At 49.7% G+C, this 9741-nt stretch overlaps 2 protein-coding genes across 6 annotated transcripts; one reads left to right on the top strand and one right to left on the bottom strand.

The window, feature by feature from the left end:
* The first annotated feature begins 948 nt into the window (after window positions 1–948).
* Rangrf (RAN guanine nucleotide release factor) lies at window positions 949–2391 on the top strand. 4 transcript variants are annotated; one of them, XM_027946939.2, is made up of 5 exons: window positions 949–1141; window positions 1229–1345; window positions 1569–1704; window positions 1807–1892; window positions 2104–2391. In XM_027946939.2, exons 1-5 carry the CDS (start codon window positions 1065–1067, stop codon window positions 2225–2227), a joined length of 540 nt encoding a protein of 179 aa, XP_027802740.1. In that variant the 5' UTR covers window positions 949–1064; the 3' UTR covers window positions 2228–2391. The 4 variants fall into 4 exon arrangements, with proteins under 4 accessions (XP_027802740.1, XP_027802739.1, XP_027802741.1 ...); XM_027946938.2 differs by having other exon boundaries at window positions 1569–1725; XM_027946940.2 differs by having other exon boundaries at window positions 1569–1725; window positions 1807–1938; window positions 2104–2183.
* On the bottom strand, window positions 2248–6512 carry Slc25a35 (solute carrier family 25 member 35). 2 transcript variants are annotated; one of them, XM_027946937.2, is made up of 5 exons: window positions 5655–6512; window positions 4140–4205; window positions 3589–3741; window positions 3125–3259; window positions 2248–2953 (listed from the first exon to the last, which is right to left on the bottom strand). In XM_027946937.2, exons 1-5 carry the CDS (start codon window positions 6027–6029, stop codon window positions 2780–2782), a joined length of 903 nt encoding a protein of 300 aa, XP_027802738.1. In that variant the 5' UTR covers window positions 6030–6512; the 3' UTR covers window positions 2248–2779. The 2 variants fall into 2 exon arrangements, with proteins under 2 accessions (XP_027802738.1, XP_071459366.1); XM_071603265.1 differs by lacking the exon at window positions 3589–3741.
* Between the last annotated feature and the right edge of the window lie 3229 nt (window positions 6513–9741).

Below are 9741 nucleotides of genomic sequence, written 5' to 3'. Positions count from 1 at the left end.
TGTGTTTGATTCTCAGTACTGCCGAAACAAACAAAAGACTCAAAGTGTGCTCTACTGTTCCTTGTACAACCTAAGTGAGGCAGAGGGTGTGTCCTAATTGCCTTTGGATCACCAGCCCCTTCACAGAAGGCAAGGTAAGAGGCCAATAAATACATACCCCCTAGCTCCACTCCTTTAGAGTCTAGATATCCTTGGGATAAGAATTCCCAAGCCTAGTTCTGGACTGGGACGTGCATCTAGAACCCCTGGGGGCATGGGTGGTCTCCAGCTATTGATACTAAAGGGTTTTTATTCAGTCACTCAACAATATATTGTGCCAGGTGCGGTGATCAAAGATGAATGGAGAAATTAACAAAAAGGATAAAGTTGAACAAATACTTAAAGAACACTGGAAATCTGTAAAAGAAAAACAAAGAGTTTAATCCTTGCTTCCGTTCAGGTGTGCTGAGGAGGGAGGGCTTGCCCCCACCGGGCCTCCGTGTTTTCTCAAGGCGACGATTTGAGGGGGATTATATGTATAATCCTCAGGTTGAGTGTAGCGTTCAGGAAGGCGTGCCTGAATCTTAATCGAGACCCACACCTGGACCTATTGTTTCTCTAATTCCCTGCATGGGATCCGGGAATTAGTGGTCAGGTTGGCAGCCCACTCGCTGTCAAGAGGTCCTGGGGACACCATGAAATCGTTCTACCTAGACTCAAGAGACCCCGCCTAGGTGTGCAACTGCCCTTAGGGAGGATCTTAAGCGACCCCTTTAAAAGGAAGAGGCTGGCGGATCCAGGACCCCGATGGTAACACAAATTCTAAACCAAGACCAAGACCTCAGCGGTCCCACCCCGAGTCCTCGGAAGAGCTTCTGAGAGGGGCACCACTGGGCTCCGCCCCCAGAGCGCCGGCACCGATTGGCTAGCGCGGGCGCCGGGCGGGGCCAAACCTTAAAGGGTCCAGAAACTAAGCTAGTAGAGAAGAGGCTGTGGCGGCTGCGAAAGCCGGGGAGGTGATGCCACGTGTCCCCATATGGATTTCTTTTAAATCTCTCTAGGGCCCATACCCTCGTCCTAGGCCCATGGAGCCCTCAAGAAACTATCCACTGTTCGGGGGCGCCTTCTCCTCCATCCTCCCCCCTGGGGCCATTGATGTAAGGTGAGAAAGATTCGGCGCCCTGTGGAGGCCGACCAGGTGGGTTGCGGGAAGTCAGGGTCAACCACGGTCTGCCTCGCCCCTCTCCAGTGACCTCCGACCAGTTCCAGACAACCAAGAAGTTTTCTGCCATCCAGTGACTGACCAGAGCCTGATCGTGGAACTTCTGGAGTTCCAGGCTCACGTGCTGGGTGAAGCGGCGGCGCGGTGAGGAAGGGGCCCGCGGTTGGCCAATGGGAGGGCCGAAACTGAGGAAACGGGCGGGGCCTATGACTGGACGGTTATTCCGGGCGCTAACTCCCTAGGGCAAGGCGATACTGCCGGAAGTGATCAAAGCCTAGGGCTTAAAGATGTTCGGGGGTGGGGGTGGGGGTGGGGGTGAGGATGAGGGGCATTGAGAAATGCCCCCCATCTTGCTCTCCCACCTCAGGTACCATTTTGAGGACGTTGGTGGGGTGCAGGGGGCTAGGACTGTGCAAGTGGAGTCTGTGCAGCCTCTCAATTTAGAGAACCTGGCCCTGAGGGGCTACTGTCAAGAAGCCTGGGTCCTCTCTGGCAAGCAGCAGGTAGCTAAGGAAAACCAGCAGGTGAGGGCCGAGGAGCGTCCTGGAAGGGGGATGGATTGGCCTTAAGGATCCAGGTAAACATCCTGATTCTGATCCTTCTAGGTAGCAAAGGATGTGACACTGAACCTGGCCTTGCTGAGGCTGCCCCAGTACCAGACTGATCTCTTGCTCACCTTCAGTCAGCCCCCGTAAGGAGGAAAGAAAGGGCCCGTGTCTCCAGGAGAATTAAGCTGGGTGGGGTACAGCGGGATATTGGCTGGTGGGGTCCTTAAAAGAAGCAGATTGGGCCAGAGGTTTGGGGACACAGATACCTGAGTCCTGTGGAAACAGGAGGTGGGAACTGTCAACCTCAGTTAGTCCTGAACCATGTTCTTTCTCCCTTTGTTCCCCACCCCTAAGCCCTGACAACAGGCCATCTCTTGGACCTGGAAATGTGCCACCTCCACCGTGGAATCTGGGTGACTTTGAACAGCTGGTGACCAGTCTGACACTTCATGATCCCAACATCTTTGGTCCCCAGTAAAAATGCTAAAGCACTGTATGATACTACTGAAGACTTAGAGACCTGGGTCTAGGAGGGGAGAAAAAGAGTTTGAATACCACCTGGTTTTCTCTTCTTTCTTTCCTGTGCATAAACACAAGACACACCTTCTCTGCAGAAATAAACTTGCTTTATAACCAATATAATTTCTGTGTCTTTGAATTTTACAGGACACCTGGGTCTCCCAAATTCCCTTTGGTCTTGGATGGGAAAGTTTAAAGCTGTGCATGGGAACAGGAGGGACCCAAGGCTGGCAGTGGAAAGAGGGAAGCAATATATTTTGGAGTGATTGGTTTAGCCCTGAGAAGGGGGTGTGTAGAGTACAGGGGGATAGATAGGTTGGTTTAGAGCAACACCCAAAGAAGGGAAGGAGACTTACTACTTGTGGTTCAACTCTGAGAGAACAGAACAGGGAGTGTCGTTGGCTATCCCTCTTGGGATAAAAAGTCACACGGTCAGTAATCAACAGGACATAGTAGTGGAGGCAGAAGTGTCCAAGAAGTATCAATTTGGTGGAGTGTGGGAAAGTAGCTGTTATTTAGTGTACTTGTGATAGAGGAAGCGCAGCTGGTCCCAGAAGAAGAGGGAGAGGATGGTGTGGGGGCCAAGGCGGAAGTAGGAGGCACCTATACCCTTGTACATGCCAAAAATGCCCTCTGTCCGGGCTGTCTGCAGAAGAGCATCCAAGATTCCTCGGTACATGAGGCCCTGGAGCATGTTGAAAAGGGAGGGAGAGCACAGGGAAGGAGCTTGTCAGAGCCCACCAGGGGCTTCACCTCTGCAGGTTGAATTTGAGGCTCTTCCACCTGTACCCACAATCTGCTTCCCCTGCCTCCCCCAGCTTTCTCTACCTGCCTGCATCCCAGAGCACTCCCTTACCTTGCCCTGACTGTCTGTGGGCTGGTTATAGAGCCTTGTGCTGGCCACATCAAAGGGTGTCATGGCCAGGACAACTGTGATGCCACTCACCATGGCAGCTGCCAGAGCCACCTTCCAGCTCTGGGGAGGAAAGATCTATAGGGGGAAGAGACGAAGAGCTTTGTCAATCAGCCAATTATTCAACCACTGGACAGGACAGGCCCTGCCTGGGGGACGCAGAGATCTGGTAACTCAGGGAGCTTCTACTTTACCAGTTGTAGCACAGTATGCCCTGAGGGCTTGGGTATCCCCTCTGAGATAAAGTGACAGGAGAACTTGGAGAAGAGTCAAAAAGTTGGTAACCCTCAAACCCTCCTGCTTCTCCCTCACATCTGAAGGTTGTCACCATCCATTCTGGGGCCCACCTCCCTTTGCCCACCCTCTACCCCATTCCCTGATGGCCCCACTCCCTTCCCGGGCAGTACCTCCCACTGGCTCAAGAAGTCCTTGGTGGATGAGAAGGTGCACAGCTGGGTAGAGGAACCGATGATAACTCGGGGCAGGCTGCCCAAAGCCCCACGCCACAACCCCACCAGACCATGTTTCTGGCCAATCTCGGTTAGCGCCTGAAACATGCCCTGGTGGGGGGAAGACCATGGGGATGGGGTTCAGTCACCCCAGCATTAGGGGCTCCCACCTCCTAATACTGTCAAGGACTGGTCCTTAACATCTACCTGTTTGTTTCTAAATGACCAGTTCATTTGTGGGCTTAGAGCCAGAATATGGGCCTTCAGTTTTCTGCTACCCGTTGCCATCCCACAGCAGGGGCTGGTTGTGTATAAGTGAGAATATTAGCAAATGGGGAGAATGGGGCAGGAGAATCAGGCTTAAAAGATTTGAGGAGCAGGAATACAGAGGATCTGGGTGGGCTTCAGGGGTAGAGGGGGCACAGCAGTGGCCAGGGTTAGAGCTGCCTGGGGCAGGCAGAAAGCTGAGAGGACAGTTGGGCACTCCAGCGGGTTTGGGGAACCCTCACCTGATGTTTATACTGGTGCCCTACAGCAATTTCCGAGGCTGCCTGTGCCTGTAGGTGTGTCTTCACCTGGAGACAAGAGAGTATCACAGCTTATGCCCTAGTGGCCATGTTCCCGCATTAGAAACTCAAATGCCTGACCCCCCTCACACTTCCTCTAGGGTGTTAAGCAATGAATACCCTTTTAATCTGATAATTATTGTTGTTCCCACTTAACAAACTGGTCACCAGACTATGTGTCCCTTGGCTCTAGGCCCTGGGGAGGGATCTTCAAGCACTGCAAGATACCCACCCCCTCAACGTCCTCCTCCCCTTGGGGCTTGGGATTAGGGGTGGAGAGTTTAAAGGCTGGCAGTATTTCCTAAGACTTCAAATTAGGCAAGATCTGGGTGTCCAGACTGTCACACAAGCTCCCATTCCCAGTTCAGTTCTCCAGCTACCATATTGACCAGGCTCCCTATCAGACTCTGGCTAAAATGTGCTCTCAGGCTCCCAGGACTCATAGGGGTATGTGTTCAACTGATTTCAAAGAGGCTATTGTCCTTGAATCTCACACCCTGGGAGTGAGCCCAGGTTGCCTCTCTTTCTGGAAAACATACAGCCTCCCACTTTCTTAGCTACACTAAGCAGGGCCTAGTCCCAGCTGTGTGACCTTGAAACAGTCACTTCCCCTCTCTGGGCTTCAGGTTCCTAACCCTTCACCTACATCTGACAAAGCAAAGGAACAGACTGTGAGATTTTAATTCTGTGATGCTCAGGACCTTCCTGATTCCTACACTCACTGATGAGTTCTCAGGTTCCTCCTCTTCCCCTACACAAATCCAACCTCAATATCAGGTAATGATCATAAAATAATAAAAGCAGTATTATCAAATGCTTACTATGTACCAGGATTTGTACTAGTGTTTTATGTGTGTTATCTCAGATATTTGTCTTCCTCAGTCCTTTCAATAATCACACAAAAAATTCATTACAATAATCCCCATTTTTTGCCGGGCAAGGTGGTGCACTCCTGTAATCCCAGTGGCTAGGGAGGCTGAAGCAGGAGGATTGTGAGTTCAAAGTCAGCCTCAGCAACTGTAAGACGCTAAGCAACTCAGTGAGACCTGTCTCTAAATAAAATACAAAATAGCCCTGGGGATGTGGCTCAGTGGTTGAGTGCCCCCGAGTTCAATCCCTGGTACCAAAATCATCACCATCATCATCATCATCATCATCCCCATTTTGCAGATATGGCAACTGAAGCTCAACATTTAGTAATTTTCAGTTAGGATTTGAGTTCCAGAATGGCTGATTCCAAAGCTCATCATATTCATCAACACATTCAATTGAGTCTATTGAATGGGTGTGTATAGGGCAGATCAGAATGCCCTAAAACATGCCAGCACTTTCCTGATGCCCTTTCCTGTTGGCAAGGGGACAGCACCCTGTCACCTATGCTCTTGTGAAGAACCAGACTCCCACCCTATACCAAGGATCTTCCCTGAAGGCCTCAAGAAGGACCCTCCCCCTCCTTACCATGTAGATGGGGCTCCCCAAATAGGCTCCCATGACCCCAGCCAGGGCCCCAGCTGCTGCGCTGCGGGCAGGACTGAGGGTGCCCTCGGTGGTATGCAGGTAGTCCCTAGACTCAGCCAGCCCGTAGGTGCCCAGTCGAATACCATTCATCAGGAACTGGTACAAAAGGGCAGGGGCCAGGCCCTTCTGCAGGGCAGCCAGGCCATCCACCTTGCCGATGGTGAAGAAGGCGTGGAAGACGTTTCGGTAGTGACGCTGGTAGGTGCCAGGGGCCTGCAGTTCTCCCTGCAACTGCATCCTGGTCTTCACAACCTCCAGGGGATTGGTGAACACACAGGCCCCGCAGGCTGCCAGACCACTCATCAAGAAGTCCATGGTGTGGGGTGCAGTAGCCTCAGAAGGGAAGACCTCCGCTTGGAGGTCCAGAGTCAAGTGTCAGGGTCAAATGTCAGAAAGTCAAAGGTTAGCTGGATTTGGGAGTCAGGAACTGATAAAGAGGGGGAAAAAAGAGGCGTGTAAGAGAGTCTGGCTAGGTTATGACAGAGACCTCTGGCTAAGGGATTCGAAGTCAGGGAGGGGCAGAAGTCAGGAGGTGGCAGGCAGGTGGGATGTTCAGAATGGCAGACTACGCTACGCTACGCGGGGCGGGGGCCAGCGTGTGGAGGAGGAAAATGGAAGGAATTGGGAGATGGGAGGAAGGAAAAAGAAAACCAGCAGGAGGAAAAGAATCCGGTGGTCTTCCCGGGACAGCAACGAGAGCTAGATCAGTAAGGAAGTCGGGACTCGGGACCGGGATGAACGTCCCAAGGTAGCTACCGGAGCTCGGAGCACCTTCACCCCGGGTAGCCTGCGGAGGCCCGCCGCCACACACCAGTGACCGGAGCGCTGCGCCAATCCGGAGCCTCGGGGAGCTGCTGCAGAAAGCCTCAGCCAATCAGCATCGAGCCGGCTCCGCGGCCAATGGGAGGCGCTGTCAGCGACCAGGCCCCGGGAATCGGCGGAGGCGGTTGGAATTAACTCTCCCAGATCCCGCGCCAGGGCGGGGGAGGCGGACTCAGGCTTTGGGAAGGGTGCACTGGGAACCGAGACTTTATCACTGGTGGGGAGGAGAGATTTGACCTGGGCGGATGCAGAGGCTGAGCGCCGAGATGTTTGGGGCAGCTCCTCTTGTAGGCAAAGGGCTCCCATCTTTCGTCCTGTATCCGGGGTCATGTCCGGGTCGGGCTGTCTAACTGTGTCCACGCCCAGCTCAGTTCGGGTGCCAGGGGAGCGCGGAAACTACCAACCAGCCCGCGAGGGAGATGGGTCACACCTGCTGGACCTGGGCCTGTCTCCTGAGGCTGAATAAAGTATAGGTTGTAGTGCTAGGATGTGGCTGGCTGTGGGGCGCCTGAGGAGGCCTGAGGATAGCGAGGGAGTTTGGTCAAATCCTTAAGTTCTTTTGATCCTCACAGCGACCTGGAGAAAGCAGGACAAGTCACGTCAGGAATTTTTATTTCCTTTACAGCTAGGCTTAAGTTGCAGCAAGTTGGAGATCTTGATTTACTGGACTTCTGTCCATGCTCGTGAGTCTGGTTAATCATGAGAGACTGGAGAAGCTAATTGGGAAAGAGGTGAAAGAGAAGGTTTAGAGAAAGAAGGCAGGAAGACGGGATGTCACCTGAGGCGGGTAGAAGAGCCTGAGGTCTCAATTGTGAACTGCCGGACTTAGAGCACCTTCTGAATTTCAATTTGGATCTTCCTGCTTACCATCTAGATTTCTTTGGACAAGTTATTAAACATCTCAGAACCCTTTGGCAAAAGGAGAATGACAGGGTTTGGGATATAGCTCAGTTGGTAGAGTGCCGTCCTTGAATGTACAAGGCCCTGGGTTCAATCCCCAGCACCACACACACACACACACACACACACACAAGATTACACATACCCCAGAGGAAGTTGAAAGTTGTACTAGGAGCTCAACTTTGTAGGAAAGTCTGGAGCTGGTAGATTTCCATGCCTTGTACATCTTGTCCCCACTTCTAGAATGTGTCCTTTCACTCCCCCCTTTGTGATGGTCTCCAAATCATTACTCACCTTAGAAAGCTAATTTCTTGGCTCATGCATAATTTAGCCGCTCCCATTCTATTTTGTTCCTTAAACATTAACCCACTTTTCTCACTTTGGTTAGCAATTGTTTTCCTACTTCTTCCTGAGCATAGGTGTGCTTGTTGCTATAGGGTGTCGGTGCTTCTAGACACACATTTCTGGGAGACCTAGGGGATAGGTCTGAGTCATCTGTATATCACCAGTGTACTAGTAAGTCATGAAGCCATAGGATGAAGTGGAGGGGTATCTTCTGTGGGTGAAGGGTACAGTAGAATATATATATGATGGACTCTTCACCTCTGCAAGAAGAACCTTGAAAGGTTCTCCAGAAAATCTCCAAGGCATGCTACACCAATGCCCCAATTTTCTGGGGGATGAGATGCCATCATTGTTTTAAATCTTGAGTTTAACCCCTGTGTTTCTTGAAGTTGTGGTCCTTGGAGCAGCAGCAATCATAGCAGTACCAGGGAACTTAAGAAAAGTGGAAATTTTCTAGCCCTTTTCTAAACCTCTTGAGTTGGAGTTTGTGTTTCAGTTCTCTGATGTACTCAGGAGTTTTAAAACCACTGATTTAAGTGTTTTTTTTTTAAGAGAGAGAATTTTTTAATATTTATTTTTTAGTTTTCGGCAGACACAACATCTTTCTTTGTATGTGGTGCTGAGGATCAAACCCGGACCTCACGCATACCAGGCGAGTGCGCTACCGCTTGAGCGACATCCCCAGCCCAAGTTTTTTCTCTTTTAGCACCAGATGCCCTAAAAACAGTCAGCTTTTAAGGTGTAGTTTTAAGCTTAATTTTTAGAGCAGTTTTCTGAACAGCAAAACTAATGGATACGATGAATGTTCTCATAGTCTCCACATTGTTTGCACTGTTATTAATATCTTACATTAACATGTCACAACATTATGATTAATGAACCAATATTGATACAGTAATAAGCCAATACAATCATGACACATTTTTGTTAACTAAAGTTCATAATTTATTCAGGTTTCTCCTGTTTTTGGCAAAAGGTCTTTTTTTCTGTTCCAAGATCCCTTCCAGTATATTTACTTATTATTTACTTTTGTGGTACAGGGAGTGAACCCAGGTATCTGTGCATGCTAGGCAAGTACTCTACCATGGAGCTACATCTCCAGCCTTTTTAAATTTTGAGATAAGATCTCACTAAATTAGCCAAATTGGCCTTGAACTTGTGATCTTGCTTCAGCCTTCTGAATATCAGGGATTTATAGGAATGTGTTACCAAGCCCATTTTCAGATTACATTTGATTATCATATTTCCTTAGGATCCTTTTGGTTTGACAATTTCTCAGACTTTCCTTGTTTTTGATGATCTTGACAGTTTTGAGGAGTACTTGTCAGGTATTTAATAATCTGTCCTAATTTTTTTTGTGGGGTACAGGTATTGGGGATTGAAATCAGGGGCATTCAACCACTGAGCCACATCCCCAGCCCTGTTTTGTATTTTATTTAAAGATAGGGTCTCACTGAGTTACTTAGCACCTCACTTTTGCTGAGGTTGACTTTGAACTCACGATCCTCCTGCCACAGCCTCCTGAGCTACTGGGATTACTGGCCTTGAGCCACCACACCTGGCGACTGTCCTTCTATTTTTCTCATCATGGTCTGGGTTATGGGTTTGAGGCAGAAAGACTACGGAGGTAAACTGCCATTTTCATCATGTATTAAGGATGGTACTTGATATATACTATCAGCAGGACATATCACTGTTGATATTGACCTTGATCACCTGGCAGAGGTGGTGTTTTCCCCAGTGTATGGTGTTTTCCCCAGTGTATTGATATTCCCTTTCTCCCCATTTCCATACTGTCTTCCTTGAAAGGAAGTCACTATGTACAGCCCAAACTAAGAAACTACGGATTTATGCTTCCCCTCCGGGAAGGATGTAGAGAAATTATTTGGAATTATTCTTAACTCTTTTTTTTAAATATTTATTTTTTAGGTGTATATGGACACAACACAATGCCTTTATT

This window comes from Marmota flaviventris, chromosome 17, assembly GCF_047511675.1.
Source record: "Marmota flaviventris isolate mMarFla1 chromosome 17, mMarFla1.hap1, whole genome shotgun sequence".
In the NCBI taxonomy this organism is placed as follows: Eukaryota; Metazoa; Chordata; class Mammalia; order Rodentia; family Sciuridae; genus Marmota; species Marmota flaviventris.
This window is presented reverse-complemented; position numbering and strand designations above follow the sequence as displayed.

What these genes read in the sequence shown, in the direction of transcription:
- Slc25a35 (XM_027946937.2), bottom strand. Translation starts at nt 6,029, where the DNA reads ATGGACTTCTTGATGAGTGGTCTGGCAGCCTGCGGGGCCTGTGTGTTC. An exon ending in GGCACCAGTATAAACATCAG is followed by an intron (nt 3,742 to 4,139) that starts GTGAGGGTTCCC and finishes TCCCCCCACCAG; the next exon opens with GGCATGTTTCAGGCGCTAAC. An exon ending in ACTTCTTGAGCCAGTGGGAG is followed by an intron (nt 3,260 to 3,588) that starts GTACTGCCCGGG and finishes TTCCCCCTATAG; the next exon opens with ATCTTTCCTCCCCAGAGCTG.
- Rangrf (XM_027946938.2), top strand. Translation starts at nt 1,065, where the DNA reads ATGGAGCCCTCAAGAAACTATCCACTGTTCGGGGGCGCCTTCTCCTCC. An exon ending in CCTGGGGCCATTGATGTAAG is followed by an intron (nt 1,142 to 1,228) that starts GTGAGAAAGATT and finishes GCCCCTCTCCAG; the next exon opens with TGACCTCCGACCAGTTCCAG. An exon ending in CTGGGTGAAGCGGCGGCGCG is followed by an intron (nt 1,346 to 1,568) that starts GTGAGGAAGGGG and finishes CTCCCACCTCAG; the next exon opens with GTACCATTTTGAGGACGTTG.